At 44.1% G+C, this 23,140-nt stretch overlaps 1 protein-coding gene across 1 annotated transcript; it reads left to right on the forward strand.

Annotated features, from left to right (window-relative positions):
- Positions 1 to 151: 151 nt before the first annotated feature.
- LOC127854936 (lactase/phlorizin hydrolase-like) lies at positions 152 to 22,632 on the forward strand. Its single transcript, XM_052390112.1, has 16 exons — positions 152 to 454; positions 704 to 822; positions 1,461 to 1,718; positions 1,978 to 2,161; positions 3,709 to 3,918; positions 4,200 to 4,317; positions 4,559 to 4,719; positions 7,138 to 7,350; positions 7,998 to 8,102; positions 8,490 to 8,617; positions 16,384 to 16,641; positions 17,046 to 17,229; positions 18,131 to 18,370; positions 18,869 to 18,995; positions 21,735 to 21,916; positions 22,206 to 22,632. Exons 1-16 carry the CDS (start codon positions 316 to 318, stop codon positions 22,397 to 22,399), a joined length of 2,820 nt encoding a protein of 939 aa, XP_052246072.1. The 5' UTR covers positions 152 to 315; the 3' UTR covers positions 22,400 to 22,632.
- The last annotated feature ends 508 nt before the right edge of the window (positions 22,633 to 23,140 follow it).

Genomic DNA, 23,140 nt, shown 5'->3' on the forward strand with positions numbered 1-23,140 from the left:
AAAATATGGCAGGTTATACTATTCAACAAGAATCAATACACCCAGCGATAAAAATCGTCCAAGTCCCTTGACAGACATGATCCACTCGGCCTAGTTTGTACCGGCAATCCTATGTCTCCAAGAAACTCGTTTATCACTTATAAAATAACTGATCGCGACGCGCTAAATGTATATATAGTAAACAGATCGCAAGCCGAAATATAACTCTATTGGTCGCAACTGTTTATATAACCATGTAGACGGGCATTGTGAAATATAGCTCTTTATCAATTGCTTTGCCAGTTCAGACCTCTGGCCGGAGTTCTTCACGTTGACATGGACGCGTGTCTGTTGTTTGTGACTTTGGTGGTTATGAGTGTTCCGACGTCCTTGGCGTCAGGTCCATTTGGCGACGCATTTGCGTGGGGAGTCGCCACTTCCGCTTTCCAAACGGAAGGGGCATGGAACGTCAAAGGTAGGAGTTTATTAAAATGGTTTTGTGTAGTAACTTAAATGATGTTTTCATGGAATTGTATCAGCATTGAGCGTTAACAAGCGCGACTATAATTACGAATAATTAAGCCTTTACTTTATAAAATTACGATAAATGTACATAAATGTACGCACACATGATATTTTCGTTTGTTGTACAACCACTTTCCATACCTTAAATACATCGCTCTATATATCATTCATCTAAGACTTCTGTTTTTCACGTGTGCAGGAAAGGGTTGGAGTGTCTGGGACAAGTTTGCGTTCGATCGTCACGGTGACACGGGAGAAAACACGTGCGACACGTACTACCGCGTTGACGAAGACATCGACCGATTAAAGGGATTAGGGGTAATTAGGAACGGGGGAAGGGGGGGGGATAATTGTAGTGTTTTCTTGGTGCCGTTATTAATGAAACTGGTTTATAGAATTTGCAATTTAATGAATTTATTAGTCTTTCATCTCGATTTAAACGTCGTACGAGTTCTTCTTGATCGAAAGTTCATTTCTTTACCAGCTAATTATATTTTCTTAAATTAAAATGTTTCCCTTTGAACTGATGAACTGTTGTGTGTTTGTATAAAGTGCACTTTATTTTGCTTTTATTGTGCTTTACACAATGCCTCATTTATTACTTTGAGACAAAATGTGTAATTCTGGGGAAAAAGTCCGTAAACAGTATTCAAAATTACATGTCCATATTGCCACCATCATGGCATGGTTTTAGTGCAAATTTGAGTTTGTATTCAAACATACATTATTGCTTTAGAATAACAGCTTATACGTCAGTTTACTCTACTTTAAAAGAAACGTTTAGAAAGGCTTGAGAACAAAATTCAAACTGATTATTGATATTATTCAGACGATTCGTTGTCTGTATGTTTTGCATGAAGGTAAAACACGATTTTTTGGTCATATTTTAAAAGAAGCAGCATAATTTATCTATTCAGCGCTATATATGCTATACATGCGCAACCTCTGGTCTGCAGGTTACACACTACTCATTCTCGATCTCATGGGCTCGGATCTTCCCAAATGGACGCGCGGCCAGTCGGAATCAAGACGGAATCCAGCACTACCAAGATTTAACCCGGAAGCTCGTCGAGCACGGAATCAAGCCAGTGGCGACCCTCTACCACTTCGACCTGCCACAAGACCTTGAGGCTGACGGGGGTTGGAAGAACCCGGCTACTGCGGACTCTTTTGTAGACTATGCTAGAATCATGTTCGAGACTCTCGGTGATAAAGTAAGTGCGTATTTATAAAGATGTGCGATTAGAGGCAGATGAAAGAGTCATACACACGTTTTTAATGATTTGGTGTTCATGATATGTGTTTGTTTTTAAATAAGATTCAGGGTGAGGAAAGCGATCCAAAAAGCTTTTATTGCATTTTTCTTAATTTCCAGTCAACACACACAGTGTCTGTAAGTTTACGATTATTTTGAAAACTCAATCAACATGCACTTGTTTAAGTGTCTACAAGTGATATGAATATACTCCATAGGTGAAGTACTGGGTGACAATTTACGACCCGTACAGCGTTGCTTATATTGGTTACGGTAATGGCTCGTACGCCCCAGGCGGCAGGGACTTAGAGAACGCTCCCTATACGGTTGCCAAGAACCTTATCAGGGCCCATGCAAGGGTCTACGCGATGTACAACTCTGACTACAAAGCCGTACAGAAAGGTTTGTCAGTGTCGATTTGTCGTTGTATTCGTGGCTAACACCCTAGTAAGAAATGACAGTTTTGTGTAAGATAGAATGATAAAAAGACTGTTTAATGTAGTTCATGATTGTAGTCATTCAGTGTGTTTGTTAGTTATTAGTTTATATGCATCTTGATTGTAGTGTGCAGACAGAAAGTAAGTAAGTAAGTAATTAAGTAGGTAAGTAACTAAGTTAGTGAGTGAGTGAGTGAATGAGTAAGTGAGTGAGTGAGTGAGTCAGTGAGTCAGTGAGTGAGTGAGTGAGTGAGTGAGTGAGTGAGTGAGTGAGTGAGTGAGTGAGTGAGTGAGTGAGTGAGTGAGTGAGTCAGTTAGTCAGTCAGTCAGTTATATCAGTCAGTCAGTCAGTTATAAAGAGAGTGAGTGAATGAATGAATGAATGAATGAATGAATTAATTAATTAATTAATTAATTAATTAATTAATTAATGATTGAGTGAGTGAGTCAGTCAGTCAGTCACTCAGTCGGGTAGTAAGTAAGTAAGTAAGTAAGTAAGTAAGTAAGTAAGTAAGTAAGTGAGTGAGTGAGTGAGTGAGTGAGTGATTGAGTTTGTGAGTCGGTCGGTCGGTCGGTCCGTCCGTCAGTCAGTCAGTCGGTCGGTCGGTCGGTCGGTCGGTTGGTCGGTCGGTCGGTCGGTCAGTTAGTAAGAAAGAAAGTCAGTCAGTCACTCAGTCGGTTAGTAAGCAAGTAAGTAAGTAAATAAGTAAGTAAATAAGTAAGTTAGTAAGTGGGTAAGTAAGTGAGTGAGTGAGTGAGTGAGTGAGTGAGTGAGTGAGTGAGTGAGTGAGTGAGTGAGTGAGTGAGTGAGTGAGTGAGTGAGTGAGTGAGTGAGTGAGTGCGTGAGTGAGTGAGTGAGTATGTGAGTCAGTCACTCAGTGAGTAAGTAAGTGAGTGAGTGAGTGAGTGAGTAAGTAAAAAAGTAAGTAAGTAAGACAGTCAGTAAGTAAGACAGTCAGTAAGTCAGAAAGAAGGAAGGAAGGAAGGAAGGAAGGAAGGAAGGAAGGAAGGAAGCAAGGAAGGAAGGAAGAAAGGAAGGAAGCAAGGAAGAAAGAATGCACGGAAGGAAGGACGCAAGGAAGGAAGGAAGATTGTTTGTAAGGAAGTATGTTTTAGAAAGTTTGGTACTCCTGTACCAACGTATATCATTAACTATGCAAAACAATAATCGCTACATTTTCTTCTACATGAACCATACTTTGCTCGAGAATCTGTCAATTAAGGTGAACTACATTGTTTAAGAACTCAACATGTCATGAATATTAATTTTAACTGATGATAAAAGAACCGCTATTTGTTACTTGGGGTGTTAGTACATTCACACATTGAGGGTTTTGTAAACAACCTTAAAAAGCAAAGTAACGATTGTTTATGGTCCAGTTTGAACGTTCGAAACAGCGTCTATGCGAACTAAAACCTATCTACGATGGTGCGACACAATCAATCGCAGAATGATTCGCAATTTACAACACAACGTTATATTTCCGAACATTTACCCTCGCATTTTACCAGGCAGCGTCGGTATTGTTCTTGGCTCCGACGTGTTCTTGCCTGCAACTCAGTCGAGAGCGGATGTGGAAGCCACGGAGCGAGCACGTGACTTCACGATTGGCTGGTTTGCCGAGCCGTTGCTAGGTTCCGGGGATTATCCAAGCGCCATGACTCAGGGTACCGGAACTCGCCTGCCTCAGTTCACAGCAGAAGAAATAACTCAAAATAGTGGTATGCAAAATAAACCGAATTCGCATTATAAACAATGTATTACTAATACGAGGGCGACAATGTATGTATATCGCCGAAATTTAAATACAAATGGTTTGACGTGTCAGTGTTAATAATACCAAGTTAGTACAGATTCGAATTGCAGTGAAGTCCACAAGTTTTTGAAATCTGGAATTAAGAATAAGTCCACGTGTCGCAAACAACTGCAGTACACCAAACACATTAATTGAATGTAGGCCGCATGCAAAGCACGTTTTCAACTGTATCCATGGTTGACCCAGGTACCCTGGACTTTTTGGGCGTAGCGATAGGCGAGGCGGTGAGAGTGAGTAAGCCTCAATCTCCATTGACAACGGGCTACCCTCAGGATCGCGGGGCAGAGTTCGGGGAACGCTCAAGGTAAACGTTTGTGCCTACTGATCTTGCGACGAATACATGCAATATCATCGTCGTCATAATCATCAAAATTATCGTCCACATAATGTCACTAACGTCACTAAGCGTGTCATCAGTCTCTTAACTTGCTAGAATTATTAAAAAATTAACAATACACATATATTTCGTGACTGCTATTGGCATTGTCATGAGCGTAATTCACCTATATCACGTACATAAGAACTAAATATACTTCACTGTACAGCCCATCACAAGCGGCCCTGCACGATTTTCTCAAGATTCTCAAGTCTACTTACCGAAGCCCGGACATGTACGTGTTCGACCAGGGCTATGCTGACTGCGGGACCCTGTACGACCAAGCAAGGATCGATCACTTGAAGGAATTCATCAGGGGAATGAGAGTGGGTGAGTCTTACCGTAATAACGTAATAAAGCATACTTCAACACCAGTTTGTTTAATACACGTATCAGCCAGAAAATTGTATTTACAACATTTCTAGAGCAATGATTCTTCTTCATGTCAACAAAGAGTTCCAATCTTTGGATAAGACCTTCTGATATCGCATATGCTAACATGTAAAAGGCACATACTAGTAGCTTGTTTCAATAATAAATGGTTAATAGCAGGTAATATCCATAATTGGAGCACACGGATACATTGTCATTGATGGTCTATTCAGCTTTAAGTTATGGTGAACTACATACCCGATTAACAATGGTGATTTTCGTGGTAATTGTTACACGTAGTTTGACGATATACTATTAGAGTCCAACGATTACACGTAGTTTGACGATATACTATTAGAGTGCAACATTGTTACACGTAGTTTGACGATATACTATTAGAGTCCAACATTGTTACACGTAGTTTGACGATATACTATTAGAGTCCAACATTGTTACACGTTGTTTGACGATATACTATTAGAGTCCAACATTGTAACGCGTAGTTTGACGATATACTATTAGAGTCCAACGATTACACGTAGTTTGACGATATACTATTAGAGTCCAACATTGTTACACGTAGTTTGACGATATACTATTAGAGTCCAACATTGTTACACGTAGTTTGACGATATACTATTAGAGTCCAACATTGTTACACGTTGTTTGACGATATACTATTAGAGTCCAACATTGTTACACGTAGTTTGACGATATACTATTAGAGTCCAACGATTACACGTAGTTTGACGATATACTATTAGAGTCCAACATTGTTACACGTAGTTTGACGATATACTATAAGAGTCCAACGATTACACGTAGTTTGACGATATACTATTATAGTCCAACAATGTAACACGTTGTTTGACCATATACTATTAGAGTCCAACGATTACACGTAGTTTGACGATATACTTTTAGAGTCTAACAATTACACGTAGTTTGACGATATACTATTAGAGTCCAACGATTACACGTAGTTTGACGATATACTATTAGAGTCCAACGATTACACGTAGTTTGACGATATACTATTAGAGTCCAATGATTACACGTAGTTTGACGATATACTATTAGAGTTCAACGATTACACGTAGTTTGACGATATACTATAAGAGTCCAACGATTACACGTAGTTTGACGATATACTATTAGAGTCCAACAATGTAACACGTTGTTTGACCATATATTATTAGAGTCCAACGATTACACGTAGTTTGACGATATACTTTTAGAGTCTAACAATTACACGTAGTTTGACGATATACTATTAGAGTCCAACGATTACACGTAGTTTGACGATATACTATTAGAGTCCAACGATTACACGTAGTTTGACGATATACTATTAGAGTCCAATGATTACACGTAGTTTGACGATATACTATTAGAGTCCAACGATTACACGTAGTTTGACGATATACTATTAGCGTCCAACGATGTATAAGGATAACGGTAATGTCAACTAATTAAGCAGTGTACTTACCAATGTCGTCCTAAAACAATAGCTAGTTCTCTGACAGTTATATTACATTTATTACAAAAAAGGTTTGCGGAAAGCCAGAATGATCTCAATCGTAACACAGTTTGCATACAAACGTGAAGTACTTATATTAAATGACATCTTTCGTATCACCATCCGCGATGAAAGACCTATTAGTTTTCACTTGTAAATACTTAGCTATTGGCCGGACGGAATTTGTATTTCCTCGATTAAACTAATTGATATGACGGCAGCGGGCCACACCAGAAAAAGCATTAAACGACACTCAATCTTTTGACCTGGATCTGCGTGAACAAGCCCCTTAGCCACCACGTCACTAACTGGTGACATTTATTCCGAGGACTTAAAGGGATCTTTTCACGCTTTGGTAAATTGACAAAATTGAAAAAAGTTGTTTCAGATTCGCAAATTTTCGTTTTAGTTATGATATTTGTGAGGAAACAGTAATACTGAACATTTACCATGGTCTAATATAGCCATTATATGCATCTTTTGACGATTTTAAAACCTAAAAATTATAAAGCGTTGCAACGCGAAACGATTGAATAATTTGGAGAGTTCTGTTTTTGTCGTTAAATTTTGTGAGACTACGAAGATTGCTTATATAAGGTATAAAATACGTCGAGTAAGTGTAGTCGGCGGAATAGCACAGTAGGCTAAAGCGTTTTTACTTCAGGACTCTGGCAGGACTCCAGGGGTCACTGGTTCGAAACCTGGTCCGGGCAATGTTCTTTTCATTTTTTTAAATTTTATTCTTGATTTTTTACTGGAGCTTTTACGATCCAATGTTTACATTTATCGATATAAAGCATTTAATGAATAAGTTAAAAAATGCCAAAATCTGTGAAAAGGCACCTTTAATGTTTCAGCAATCGAGTCCGACCACGTTACCGTGAGCGGGTTCTTCACACAGTTCATGGACAGCTACGACTGGCTTGACGGCTTCCGGACAAAGCGCGGGCTCCTCCACGTGGAGTTCGACCGGAAGGACCGCCTCGACAAGGCCTCCGCTAGGTACTTTCGGCACGCGATCCAGCACAACGGCCAGGAGTTCGATTACCCGCCTTCGTTTATCCCTGATGGTAACGTGAAAGCCGGCGAAATCCGATTGTTCTGTCTGTGTGTCTTTATAGATTTTAATGTTTTTGGTAACTTCTTAGAAAGGGCCCATGCAAGTTGAGTTTGACCATTATCTTTTTTGGAAATGAAAATGTATACGAATACAATTAACTAATCGGGATATTACAAGTCTAAAATAATTGACTTTTAAAAATGACCAAAAAGTTTCAAAACAAATGAATGAAATAATTTAAATTGACAAATTATTAAAACATAGCAAAATAAAATACATACGTTATTATTTAATCAACCATGTAGCTGTATAAAACATAAGTCCGACTTCATGTGCCTTTACATTGTTCTTTTTCCGACCTTGTATACCTACAAGAAATTGCGCTGCGCATTACTAAATATAGGTGTTACGCCATATGCGGCCAGCAAAGCTCAAGGCAAGCGTGCGCAGCTGTGCAGTCTTGTAAGGTGCTACCCTGTTTGTTATAAAGTCGTGCAAGTCTCCATGGTCTCATACACGGACAGAGTAGCTCCTGACTACAGTGCTCAAATGCGCATTCTGGTCTGGAGATACGCTAGCCGCATATTGCATACGACCAATGTTTGCATCACATGGGTTAATTTTTTATCGACATTCAGATACATTTTAAAATTCCAGTAATTCTAGAGAAAGACGAGTTTTTGAACGCCACTTTCCCGCCGGGATTCCACTGGGGCGTGGCAACTGCCGCGTATCAAATTGAGGGCGCGTGGAACGAATCCGGTAAATAAAATAATATCACACAGAGCATTCATGATCATATACCAAATATGCGTCAAACTCGCTTTACAATGTCTATTTGAGCTTATACTCGACTAATGTTCCACGTTCACAACAAACGTTTCATACACGTGGGTTGATCGAAAGCCTAAATTAGTATACTGGCAGTGGACATATTTAAGAGTTGCGAGGATCCACATTGCCCGGTTGTCCAATACATAATTAACGAGTGGATATATGAAATGAACTATAGCTGATAAGTAGGACGGAAATCGTATCGTTTTACGTGGTCTTTCATTTATGACAGGTGACTTAACATTGTTAAACAATTAATCGGCGCGACGTTCTTTTGGATACAAGTTAGACCGGTATAACACATTGTTAATGCAGGAAAGGGCGAGAGTATCTGGGACAAGTTCGCCCATGACAGCCGACTTGCCAACAGGGACACGGGGGATGTAGCGTGCGACAGCTACCACAAGTACCAGGAGGACGTCAGGATGGTCAAGAGTCTCGGGGTATGTCACTGCACAGTGTAGTGGAAGCAAGAGTCTCTGGGTACGTCACTGCAGAGTGTAGTGGTAGCTTGAGTCTCCGGGTACGTCACTGCACAGTGTAGTGGAAGCAAGAGTCTCGAAGTACGTCACTGCACAGTGTAGTTGTGGCATGAGTCTCGGGGAACGTCACTGCACAGGATAGTGGTAGCAAGAGTCTCGGGGTACGTCACTGCACAGTGTAGTGGTAGCAAGAGTCTCGGAGTACGTCACTGCACAGTGTGGTGATAGCAAGAGTCTCAGGGTACGTCACTGCACAGTGCAGTGGTAGCAAGAGTCTCGGGGTACGTCACGGCACAGTGTAATGGTAGCAAGAGTCTCAGGGTACGACACTTCACAGTGTGGTGATAGCAAGAGTCTCAGGGTACGACACTTCACAGTGTGGTGATAGCAAGAGTCTCGGGGTACGTCACTGCACAGTGCAGTGGTAGCAAGAGTCTCGGGGTACGTCACGGCACAGTGTAGAGGAAGCAAGAGTCTCGGTAGCAAGAGTCTCAGGGTACGTCACTGCACAGTGTAGTGGTAGCAAGAGTCTCAGGGTACGACACGGCACAGTGTAGTGATAGCAAGAGTCTCGGGATCGTCACTGCACAGTGTATTGGTAGCAAGAGTCTCGGGGTACGTCACTGCACAGTGTAGTGGTAGCAAGAGTCTCGGGGTACGTCACTGCACAGTGAAGTGGTGGCAAGAGTCTCGGGGTACGTCACTGCACAGTGTAGTGGTGGCAAGAGTCTCGGGGTACGTCACTGCACAGTGTAGTGGTAGCAAATGTCTCGGGGTACGTCACTGAACAGTGTAGTGGTAGCAAGAGTCTCGGGGTTCGTCACTGCACAGTGTAGTGGTAGCAAGAGTCTCGGGGTACGTCACTGCACAGTGTAGTGGTAGCAAGAGTCTCGGGGTACGTCCCTGTACAGTGTAGTGTTAGCAAAAGTCTCGGGGTTCGTCACTGCACAGTGTAGTGGTAGCAAGAGTCTCGGGGTACGTCACTGCACAGTGTAGTGGTAGCAAGAGCCTCGGGGTACATCACTGAACAGTGTAGTGGAAGCAAGAGTCTCGAGGTACGTCACTGCACAATGTAGTGGTAGCAAGAGTCTCGGGGTACGTCACTGCACAGTGTAGTGGTAGCAAGAGTCTCGGGTTACGTCACTGAACAGTGTAGTGGTGGCAAGAGTCTCGGGGTACGTCACTGCACAGTGTTTTGGTAGCAAGAGTCTCGGTAGAAAGAGTCTCGGGGTACGTCACTGCACAGTGTAGTGGTAGCAAGAGTCTCGGGGTACGTCACTGCACAGTGTAGTGATAGCAAGAGGCTCGGGGTACGTCACTGCACAGTGTATTGGTAGCAAGAGTCCCGAGGTAAGTCACTGCACAGTGTAGGGGTAGCAAGAGTCTCGGGGTACGTCACTGCACAGTGTATTGGTAGCAAGAGTCTCGAGGTACGTCACTGCACAGTGTAGTGGTAGCAAGAGTCTCGGGGTACGTCACTGCACAGTGTAGTGGAAGCAAGAGTCTCGGGGTACGTCACTGCACAATGTAGTGGTAGCAAGAGTCTCGGGTACGTCACTGCACAGTGTATTGGTAGCAAGAGGCTCGGGGTACGTCTACGCAGTGTAGTGGTAGCAAGAGTCTCGGGGTACGTCACTGCACAGTGTATTGGTAGCAAGAGGCTCGGGGTACGTTTACGCAGTGTAGTGGTAGCAAGAGGCTCGGGGTACGTCTACGCAGTGTAGTGGTAGCAAGAGTCTCGGGGTACGTCACTGCACAGTGTAGTGATAGCAAGAGTCTCGAGGTACGACACTGCACAGTGTAGTGGTAGCAAGAGTCTCGGGATATGTCACTGCACAGTGTAGTGGTAGCAAAAGTCTCGGGGTACGTCTACGCAGTGTAGTGGTAGCAAGAGTCTCGGGGTACGTCACTGCACAGTGTATTGGTAGCAAGAGGCTCGGGGTACGTCTACGCAGTGTAGTGGTAGCAAGAGGCTCGGGGTACGTCTACGCAGTGTAGTGGTAGCAAGAGTCTCGGGGTACGTCACTTCACAGTGTAGTGATAGCAAGAGTCTCGTGGTACGTCACTGCACAGTGTAGTGGTAGCAAGAGTCTCGGGATATGTCACTGCACAGTGTAGTGGTAGCAAAAGTCTCGGGGTACGTCACTGCACAGTGAATTGGTAGCAAGAGTCTCGGGGTACGTCACTGCACAGTGTAGTGATGGCAAGAGTCTCGGGGTACGTCACTGCACAGTGTAGTGGTAGCAAGAGTCTCGGGGTACGTCACTGCACAGTGTAGTGGTGGCAAGAGTCACGGGGTACGTCACTGCACAGTGTATTGGTAGCAAGAGTCTCGGTAGCAAGAGTCTCGGGGTACGTCACTGCACAGTGTAGTGGTAGCAAGAGTCTCGGGGTACGTCACTGCACAGTGTAGTGATAGCAAGAGGCTCGGGGTACGTCACTGCACAGTGTATTGGTAGCAAGAGTCCCGAGGTACGTCACTGCACAGTGTAGGGGTAGCAAGAGTCTCGGGGTACGTCACTGCACAGTGTATTGGTAGCAAGAGTCTCGAGGTACGTCACTGCACAGTGTAGTGGTAGCAAGAGTCTCGGGGTACGTCACTGCACAGTGAAGTGGAAGCAAGAGTCTCGGGGTACGTCACTGCACAATGTAGTGGTAGCAAGAGTCTCGGGTACGTCACTGCACAGTGTATTGGTAGCAAGAGGCTCGGGGTACGTCTACGCAGTGTAGTGGTAGCAAGAGTCTCGGGGTACGTCACTGCACAGTGTATTGGTAGCAAAAGGCTCGGGGTACGTCTACGCAGTGTAGTGGTAGCAAGAGGCTCGGGGTACGTCTACGCAGTGTAGTGGTAGCAAGAGTGTCGGGGTACGTCACTGCACAGTGTAGTGATAGCAAGAGTCTCGAGGTACGACACTGCACAGTGTAGTGGTAGCAAGAGTCTCGGGATATGTCACTGCACAGTGTAGTGGTGGCAAGAGTCACGTGGTACGTCACTGAAAAGTGTAGTGGTGGCAAGAGTCTCGGGGTACGTCACTGCACAGTGTAGTGGAAGCAAAAGTCTCGGGGTACGTCACTGCAAAGTGTAGTGGTGGCAAGAATCTCGGGGAACGTCACTGCACAGTGTAGTGGAAGCAAGAGTCTCCGGGAACGTCACTGCACAGTGTAGTTGTAGCAAGAGCCTCGGGGTACGTCACTGCACAGTGTAGTGGTGGCAAGATTCTCTGGGTACGTCACTGCACAGTGTAGTGGTAGCAAGAGTCTCGGGGTACGTCGCTGCACAGTGTAGTGGTAGCAAGAGTCTCGAGGTACGTCACTGCACAGTGTAGAGGAAGCAAGAGTCTCGGGGTACGTCACTGCACAGTGTTTTGGTAGCAAGAGTCTCGGTAGCAAGAGTCTCGGGATACGTCACTGCACAGTGTAGTGGTAGCAAGAGTCTCGGGGTACGTCACTGCACAGTGTATTGGTAGCAAGAGTCACGGAGTACGTCACTGCACAGTGTAGTGATAGCAAGAGTCTTGAGGTACGTCACTGCACAGTATAGTGGTAGCAAGAGTCTCGGGGTACGTCACTGCACAGTGTAGTGGTGGCAAGAGTCTCGGGGAACGTCACTGCACAGTGTAGTGGAAGCAAGAGTCTCCGGGTACGTCACTGCACAGTGTAGTGGTAGCAAGAGTCTCGGGGTACGTCGCTGCACAGTGTAGTGGTAGCAAGAGTCTCGAGGTACGTCACTGCACAGTGTAGAGGAAGCAAGAGTCTCGGGGTACGTCACTGCACAGTGTTTTGGTAGCAAGAGTCTCGGTAGCAAGAGTCTCGGGATACGTCACTGCACAGTGTAGTGGTAGCAAGAGTCTCGGGGTACGTCACTGCACAGTGTATTGGTAGCAAGAGTCACGGAGTACGTCACTGCACAGTGTAGTGATAGCAAGAGTCTTGAGGTACGTCACTGCACAGTATAGTGGTAGCAAGAGTCTCGGGTTACGTCACTGAACAGTGTAGTGGTAGCAAGAGTCTCGGGGTACGTCACTACACAGTGTAGTGGTAGCAATAGTCTCGGGGTACGTCACTGCACAATGTAGTGGTAGCAAGAGTCTCGGGGTACGTCACTGCACAGTGAATTGGTAGCAAGAGTCTCGGGGTACGTCACTGCACAGTGAATTGGAAGCGAGAGTCTCGGGGTACGTCACTGCTCAGTGTAGTGATGGCAAAAGTCTCGGGGTACGTCACTGCACAGTGTAGTGGTAGCTAGAGTCTCGGGGTACGTCACTGCACAGTGTAGTGGTGGCAAGAGTCACGGGGTACGTCACTGCACAGTGTACTGGTAGCAAGAGTCTCGGTAGCAAGAGTCTCGGGGTACGTCACTGCACAGTGTAGTGGTAGCAAGAGTCTCGGGGTACGTCACTGCACAGTGTAGTGATAGCAAGAGGCTCGGGGTACGTCACTGCACAGTGTATTGGTAGCAAGAGTCCCGAGGTACGTCACTGCACAGTGTAGGGGTAGCAAGAGTCTCGGGGTACGTCACTGCACAGTGTAGTGGTAGCAAGAGTCTCGAGGTACGTCACTGCACAGTGTAGTGGTAGCAAGAGTCTCGGGGTACGTCACTGCACAGTGTATTGGTAGCAAGAGTCACGGGGTACGTCACTGCACAATGTAGTTGTAGCAAGAGTCTCGGGTACGTCACTGCACAGTGTATTGGTAGCAAGAGGCTCGGGGTACGTCTACGCAGTGTAGTGGTAGCAAGAGTCTCGGGGTACGTCACTGCACAATGTAGTGGTAGCAAGAGTCTCGGGTACGTCACTGCACAGTGTATTGGTAGCAAGAGGCTCGGGGTACGTCTACGCAGTGTAGTGGTAGCAAGAGTCTCGGGGTACGTCACTGCACAGTGTATTGGTAGCAAGAGGCTCGGGGTACGTCTACGCAGTGTAGTGGTAGCAAGAGGCTCGGGGTACGTCTACGCAGTGTAGTGGTAGCATGAGTCTCGGGGTACGTCACTGCACAGTGTAGTGATAGCAAGAGTCTCGAGGTACGACACTGCACAGTGTAGTGTTAGCAAGAGTCTCGGGATATGTCACTGCACAGTGTAGTGGTAGCAAGAGTCTCGGGGTACGTCACTGCACAGTGTATTGGTAGCAAGAGGCTCGGGGTACGTCTACGCAGTGTAGTGGTAACAAGAGGCTCGGGGTACGTCTACGCAGTGTAGTGGTAGCAAGAGTCTCGGGGTACGTCACTTCACAGTGTAGTGATAGCAAGAGTCTCGTGGTACGTCACTGCACAATGTAGTGGTAGCAAGAGTCTCGGGATATGTCACTGCACAGTGTAGTGGTAGCAAAAGTCTCGGGGTACGTCACTGCACAGTAAATTGGTAGCAAGAGTCTCGGGGTACGTCACTGCACAGTGTAGTGATGGCAAGAGTCTCGGGGTACGTCACTGCACAGTGTAGTGGTAGCAAGAGTCTCGGGGTACGTCACTGCACAGTGTAGTGGTGGCAAGAGTCACGGGGTACGTCACTGCACAGTGTAGTGGTGGCAAGAGTCTCGGGGTACGTCACTGCACAGTGTAGTGGAAGCAAAAGTCTCGGGGTACGTCACTGCACAGTGTAGTGGTGGCAAGAGTCTCGGGGAACGTCACTGCACAGTGTAGTGGAAGCAAGAGTCTCCGGGTACGTCACTGCACAGTGTAGTGGTAGCAAGAGCCTCGGGGTACGTCACTGCACAGTGTAGTGGTGGCAAGATTCTCTGGGTACGTCACTGCACAGTGTAGTGGTAGCAAGAGTCTCGGGGTACGTCGCTGCACAGTGTAGTGGTAGCAAGAGTCTCGAGGTACGTCACTGCACAGTGTAGTGGAAGCAAGAGTCTCGGGGTACGTCACTGCACAGTGTATTGGTAGCAAGAGTCTCGGTAGCAAGAGTCTCGGGATACGTCACTGCACAGTGTAGTGGTAGCAAGAGTCTCGGGGTACGTCACTGCACAGTGTAGTGGTATCAAGAGTCTCGGAGTACGTCACTGCACAGTGAAGTGGAAGCAAGAGTCTCGAGGTACGTCACTGCACAGTATAGTGGTAGCAAGAGTCTCGGGGTACGTCACTGCACAATGTAGTGGTAGCAAGAGTCTCGGGGTACGTCACTACACAGTGTAGTGGTAGCAAGAGTCTCGGGGTACGTCACTGCACAATGTAGTGGTAGCAAGAGTCTCAGGGTACGTCACTGCACAGTGTAGTGGTAGCAAGAGTCTCGGGGTACGTCACTGCACAGTGTAATGGTAGCAAGAGTCTCGGGGTTCGTGGTAGCAAGAGGCTCGGGGTACGTCTACGCAGTGTAGTGGTAGCAAGAGTCTCGGGGTACGTCACTGCACAGTGTAGTGGTAGCAAGAGTCTCGGGGTACGTCACTGCACAGTGTAGTGGTAGCAAGAGTCTCGGGGTACGTCACTGCACAGTGTATGGGGTAGCAAGAGTCTCAGGGTACGTCACTGCACAGTGAAGTGGAAGCAAGAGTGTCGGGGTACGTCACTGCACGGTGTAGTGGTAGCAAGAGTCTCCGGGTACGTCACTGCACAGTGTAGTGATAGCAAGAGGCTCGGGGTACGTCACTGCACAGTGTATTGGTAGCAAGAGGCTCGGGGTACGTTTACGCAGTGTAGATGAACAGCAATCAATTTTGGTGTGTTATTGTACTTATGAGGGGTATTAGGGAATCAGTAATTACGGAGAAACCCCCTCTGTCCCGTATGTTGACCATCTCCCAACCTTTCATGCGCTGGGAGCGGGCATTGGGCCCGCGTCGCGAAGTGGATGCATCTGCACTTACCGGACAGCCTGGTTTGTTTACAATTAATTTCATGTGAAAAGAATAGTAAAATGGTTCTGAGATGTTTGCGTATATTAATTGCGGCGTGTTTAATGCTGCGTTTGTTCTTTTAATAAGATTGAATCATTCTTATTGAATTTTCAAACATGTCATGTCAATAAAACATATATAAAATATACAGGAACATTCGACATTCTCGGTTCACTGTAAACGTCACATTTTGGTTCCGTTAAACATCGTAGTTTTGAACGTCGGGTATTTTTATGCTCGCCGAAAATTTTCGGGAGCATATAGTTGCCAGTTTGAAGTTCCTTCCGTACTTCCATCCTTCCGTCACACTTTTGTTACCGTTTCTCATAGCACCTTTAATACTTTACCGATCTCTTTCATATTTGGCATGTAGGTACCTTGCATGGACCACTACCTTTTGATGAGGTTTGAGGTCACTGGGGTGAAGGTCAAGATCACCGAGGCAAATAATAGATTTTTCCGTCACACTTTTGTTACAGTTTCTCAGAGCACCTTCACTACTTTACTGATCTATTTCATATTTGGCATGTAGGTACCTTGCATGGACCTCTATCTTTTGATGAGGTTTGCGGTCACTGGGGTCAAGGTCAAGGTCACAGAGGCTAATAATAGATTTTTTAGGTGGTTATTTACACATAGATTGACAAAGCGCATCGGGGAGCATCCATCAGTTTCACTGATATTCTTGTTTTTGCAGTTACATAATGTATGATCATCGAGCGTTGTGTTAATAAAACGCTTTAAGAGTAAGAGTGGATTACGACGTATCGTGTTTCTCGGGCGTTGAACATAATGATTTTCAAAAACAAACACGAATTTAATAACAAAATGCCAAATACAGGTAGGGTAATTAATTATTGCATTCGCTTTTCATCGATTAAACACTGCCGTCGCTAGGTGTCCCACTACCGGTTCTCTATCGCGTGGAGCCGCCTTCTTCCTGACGGCCGGAGCAGCTCCCTAAATGCGGCAGCAGTCCGGTACTACAACGACCTGATCAACGAGCTGCACGCAAACGCCATCACGCCCATGGTGACGCTGTACCACTGGGACCTGCCACAGGCGCTACAGGAAATAGGAGGCTGGGAGAATGACACCATCATAGATTACTTTAACGACTACGCTAAAACGTGTTTCGAGCACTTTGGCGACAGGGTAGGTCTGTGCCTGGTATCTACGCATGCTATTTACTTGTATATTGTTAGTCAATCCATTCCGAGGTATTAGAATTGGGTGTTTCACTTTATGATACGCTTTTGGAATTTAAACCCCCAAAATACAGTACCCAAAAATGCCTCGTAATTATACTTAGCTCCTTTTTTAGTAATGCCTCTCCAAAAATAGGTCTCGCCGAACGTTACAGGTCTTATAAAAAGTTTTCATACACACACGGTCTTATTCGCGGTGAATTTACATAGGTATACTTTTACTTACATGCTTGCATTGTATGTATCAGCCGTTCACTGCTCGAGCACGTTACAAATCGCATGTAACAACGTTGGAAAAACAAACTATGTGCACAGTACAAACGACATACAGAACTGTGCATGTCTTGACAGGTTCCTCTATGGATTACGTTCAACGAGGCGTTTGTCGTATCGTGGCTGGGCTACGGAATAGGCGTGTTTGCCCCAGGGGTGTCCAAGCCGGGTGACGGGGTGTACCGCGTGGCCCACAACATCATCCGGTCCCACGTGAAAGCCTATCGCACATACGACAAGACGTATAGGTCGCGTTATCATGGTAAACGTTTGCCTTTAATGTCGACTTCGTTTTTTGCACTCGAGTGAAGTTTTACATACTAGCAGGATAATTTTTTTTAGAAAGCTCCTGTACACACAGTATTTAGAACATTTAAACATAGTATATCTCGTTTATAATTGACATCTTACTAATCACTTAAGTTAATAACGCATTGAAATCGGTCTGATCAGGACTATTTTATAATATTTATTCTTAACCCATGTATGCCTAGCGTCTAGAAAAAAGGCCTTGGCAAACAGCGTAGACCCAGATCATGCGGCGTCTCATCAGGGTCTGCACTGTTTGTTTAAAGAATTTCTGTAGGAAATATTCTAAATATAGCAATAAATATACTAGACATCCCTAATTTTGGAAATAAATTGATCCAATTAGAAGGATGGGAGAGTCCACTAGGCATAAATGGGTAAAAGTGTCCATACATTTAAAAGCTTGTGATGCCTCTGGAGTAGATTTATATATAAATATATATAAATAAATAAATAAATAAATAAATAAATAAATATATATATATATATATATATATATATATATATATATATATATATATATATATATATATATATATATATATATAATTTGTTTTTAAATATATTTTTTAACGAAGTGCTATCGAACATCATTAAATGCATTTCTTTCCACCAAAGAACTAAAAATGATTCCATTTTAGGATGGGTTGACACATGTTCAATTTACAGGGGATTGCAGATGATGGTGTTGTTGCAAACACGCTGATAGTAAGCAAAGCGATTAAGGAAATCACAATGAAATATGCTTTAACATGGTTACCGTAATCTCATCTCATGTAAACAACAAGAAATGTTTATATACATAAGTATATGTATAGTAAGAGAAATGATAAATAACTGTGTCTTTATTTCAGGCAAGGTGGGTATAACTCTGGACTGCGACTGGAAGGAGCCTATCACCACGGAAGCCATGGACAGGTACGCTGCGGAACGCGCGCTCCAGTTCAAACTGGGCTGGTTCGCAAACCCCATTTACGGCAACGGCGACTACCCGGCCGTCATGCGCTCGACCTTGGACCGGAAGAGCCAACAGGAGGGCCGAACGGAGTCGCGGCTTCCAAGGTTCACAGAGGAAGAAAAAAGAATGAATAGAGGTTTGTTTTCTACATCATTCTGGGTACATGATTGTGCGTACATAACTTTCATAGGTGTGTATATTTTATACTTCATACATATTTTCCTAAGCCGAAGTGTCATGATTGTAGACGCGAGGTGTAATATTGCAACTAATTTGTAACCAGGCATCTTGTTTGGAGCAGACTGCACGAGTTTTATGCATACAATATATATGTGAAATGCATAAATCTCGTACAACACGTTATATTAAATGCATATAGCTCGCACAGCATGATATTTAACATGCATTCAACTCGTACAGTACGCAATTCGTCAACGGGAGTGAGACATCGGTGACAAAGTCATCGATTGGATGTAAGTGTAAACCGAGTAGATATCGCACTCCCGATTTCCCCGATAATATAATGCTCACAATTCCGGAAGAGCGTTACAATCAACTACATAGACATACATTTTTTTAAATTAAATCCGTTGCCACATTTTCATGTCGAACCTGCCAATAATTTTTTTTATAGGCGCCAACGACTTCTTCGGTTTGAACCACTACACTACCCAGTACGTCCGCCACAACAGAGACGACCGGCGCAGCCACTATGAGGGTGACCAGGACCTGTACACCAAGGTGGATGATTGCTGGCCAGGGTAGGTAATGTTACAAAGGTGGATAACTGCTGGCCAGGGTAGGTAATGTTAAAAAGGTGGATGACTGCTGGCCAGGGTAGTTACTGTAACAAAGGTGGATGACTGCTGGTCAGGGTAGGTACTGTTACAAAGGTGGATGCCTGCTGGCCATGGTAGTTACTGTTACAAAGGTTGATGCCTGCTGTTACATAGGTGGATAACTGCTTGCCAGGGTAGTTACTGTTACAAAGGTGGATAACTGCTGGCCAGGGAAGTTACTGTTACACAGGTTGATGCCTGCTGGCCATGTTAGTTACTGTTACAAAGGTGGATAACTGCTGGCCATAGTAGTTACTGTTACAAAGGTGGATAACTGCTGGTCATGGTAGTTACTGTTACAAAGGTGGATAACCGCTGGCCAGTGTAGGTACTGTTACAAAGGTTGATTCCGTCTGGCAATGGTAGTTACTGTTACAAAGGTGGATGACTGCTGGCCAGGGTAGGGGCTGTTACAAGGGTGGATGACTGCTGGTCAAGGTAGTTACTGTTACAAAGGTGGATAACTGCTGGCCATGGTAGTTACTGTTACAAAGGTTGATGCCTGCTGGCCATAGTAGTTACTGTTACAAAGGTTGATGCCTGCTGGCCATGGTAGTTACTGTTACAAAGGTGGATAACTGCTGGCCATGGTAGTTACTGTTACAAAGGTGGATGCCTGCTGGCCATGGTACTGTTAAAAAAGGTGGATGCCTGCTGACCATGGTAGTTACTGTTAAAAAAGGTGGATAGCTACTGGCCATTGTAGTTACTGTTACAAAGGTTGATGCCTGCTGACCATGGTAGTTACTGTTACAAAGGTGGATACTGCTGGCCATGGTAGTTACTGTTACAAAGGTCAGGGTAGGTACTGTTACAAAGGTTGATTCCTGCTGGCCATGGTAGTAACTGTTACAAAGGTGGATGACTGCTGGCCAGGGTAGGGACTGTTACAAAGGTGGATGACTTCTTGTCAAGGTAGTAACTGTTACAAAGGTGGAAAATTGCTGGCCATGGTAGTTACTGTTACAAAGGTTGATGCCTGCTGGCCATGGTAGTTACTGTTACAAAGGTTGATGCCTGCTGGCCATGGTAGTTACTGTTACAAAGGTGGATAACTGCTGACCATGGTAGTTACTGTTACAAAGGTGGATGCCTGCTGGCCATGGTAGTTACTGTTACAAAGGTGGATAACTGCTGGCCATGGTAGTTACTGTTTCAAAGGTGGATAACTGCTGGCCATGGTAGTTACTGTTACATTGGTGGATAACTGCTGGCCATAGTAGTTACTGTTACAAAGGTTGATGTCTGCTGGCCATGGTAGTTACTGTTACAAAGGTGGATAACTGCTGGCCATGGTAGTTACTGTTACAAAGAATGATGCCTGCTGGCCATGGTAATTACTGTTACAAAGGTGGATAACTTCTGGCCATGGTAGTTACTGTTACAAAGGTGGATAACTGCTGGCCAGGGTAGGTAATGTTACAAAGATGGATGACTGCTAACCAGGGGCTGTTACAAAGGTGAATGACTGCTGGCAGGCGCTGTAACCAAGGAAAGACTTAACAAAGTTGAAATGCCATGTTTTAGTCATTATGAATTATAAGCTCATGATGCAAATGGGTACATGACATTTCATGAGAATAGTTTACATATGTGGGTGAATTGATTTTTAAAACGGATATTCCTCTTGCGTTTGATGTAATAAATAGTTGACACTTGGATGTTGGTTTAAATATTCATTGAAACAATCATACTATAGTCATACATCTGAACTTGGTTCTTGTGCGCAATATAACAGCATACCAACCCTGTCTCATCTAGTCATTTGAAAATATATCATACTTAGTATAACGCTTCTCACAAAGTTACATCGATTGATATCTTATTAACAGCCGCCCTAATCTTGTGACATTGACATTGTTTCTAAGTGTCAGAATTTTCACAACAGTCTTATCATCTAGGCTGGATGATAATTTTTCACCTAAAAGCCTGCTAAGATTTAATTTCCTGCATTTGTCTGCCTATTCTGATCATGACTTTGGACATATAGTGATTGACAAGTCCGACTCTGTGTTCGATCGTCCGTACGAGGTTAAACCAACTGACAAGTTTCGTAGAACATAAATAATGCCTCCTGCCAAGCTTTCCTTCTTGCAGGGATGCTATCTTAAAATACTGTCAAGACACCCACGTCAAGTCTTACCTACGGAATCCGGATAGTGCCATCTATAATCTCGCCCTTCTTTCATCAAGGGCGACACTAGACACATGAAGCGATACACGATATTTTTCGCGAGTCACGGCGACGCACGATATTTTTCGCTACCTTCGCGGTGACGCACGATATTTTGCGCGACAGTCGCGGCAAAGCACGATATATCGCCCTTGTGTAGGTAGCCCAAAAGGCGATATATCGTGTTAAATATATCGTGCGTCGCCGCGACTATCGCGCAAAATATCGTGCGTCGCCGCGACTGACGCCATATTATCGGTTTACCCATAATTACGAGTTTCGTCTAACATCAATACTGTTTGCTTCAAAGCTGTCATACTTTAAAGGATTAAAAATATTACCTTTCTCAACACACCTTTTTCACGACTTTATTCATGGACTAATTAAGAAGGTTAAAATTATAGGTTAACGCAAAATGAAAGTTCGCTTAACATAAATACTACTTATTATAACGTGCTGCGTTAAATAAATCCATGCAACTCCAATAGGTCACGATCAGACTGGCTGAAGGTCAATCCATGGGGTCTGCGCAGGTTGCTGCGGTGGGTGCGTGATCGTTATGGTAACCCGCCCATCTACGTCACAGAGAACGGGATATCAGACGACGGTTCGCTGGATGACCAGAACCGTATTGACTTCTACAGGGCATACACCAACGAAATGCTCAAAGGTAAGAGTGTGTGTAAACAAACAAATATTAGAACAATTCTGACATGTTTTTTTCAAACGGGAATACGTGCATCTGCGTCAAGTTTTATTTACTGTCTGCTTGAGAGAATGCAGATGGCAGTTTCTTCCCGTGCATAATTTCAAGTTTAATGTATTTTGTATAAATCATAACTTTTGCATGGGGTGTTCTAAATGTCTTCTGAAACTATATTAAAACAGTATAGGCATACATGTACATATATAATTCTCCGTAATGAAAAGTAAGAAATATTGTCCCATTTTGCGAGCAGCAATCCTCCGCGATGGCTGTAACGTGAAGGGTTATATGGCTTGGTCGCTCATGGACAACCTCGAGTGGACCAGTGGCTACACGCAGAAATTCGGCATATACCAAGTGGACTTCAACTCTCCCAACCGGACACGAACGCCAAAGAAATCTGCAGCATTCTTTAGGCGACTGGCGACAACCAACGGATACAACTAGATTTAGATTACCATTTCCATTGATAGCATTCAGTGTATACTAATAATTTTGCATTGTATTTTTGATTTAATGATACAAATGGATGGTATTGCGAATATGGATTATGTGAATGCTTTTGCAGTCACTGGAGTGAAAAAAACGTTTGAAAACGTTAATAAACTTAAAATGATGAGAAGACTTCGTAATGAATGCGAACGTAAGATTGTTTACAAAATAAAGGTTGTTTTTCTTAATTTTGTAAATACAGATAATCTGTCGGAACATTTCTCTTTAACGGAACGACACATGGCTCTTAAACTGAACGGATGCATTTTGCTTAGGAAAATACACGACCGTACAGCAGTCTTCATACAGCGTCATTTTAATGATATGTATCAGTTTTTTAATAATTTTCTGGTCACCAACGCAATATACATGAATTGAAGGCACGCGCCAGTAGTTTTCATGCGACCTACACTATCGAGCGCACATGGTTTTATTTGGCTTTATGATAGATATGAATATATATTGAATAACTCGACTCCGCTAATCCTTCTACAAGTAAATACAATAATGTTTTTTCTTACCTCTGTGAAAGAGCGATTCTTCACTTTAACTAGTAAAGTACAACAAACACTGATGTCTCTACAACAAAAGTTTGGACCGACAAATCCATTCTATAATCTACAATGGACAAAAGAGGAAGTTCCTCCGATCTGCCAAAAGTTTTGGTCGCATCCAAAATTGCTTTCTTGAGATCAT

Source organism: Dreissena polymorpha, chromosome 1, assembly GCF_020536995.1.
Source record: "Dreissena polymorpha isolate Duluth1 chromosome 1, UMN_Dpol_1.0, whole genome shotgun sequence".
NCBI lineage: Eukaryota > Metazoa > Mollusca > Bivalvia > Myida > Dreissenidae > Dreissena > Dreissena polymorpha.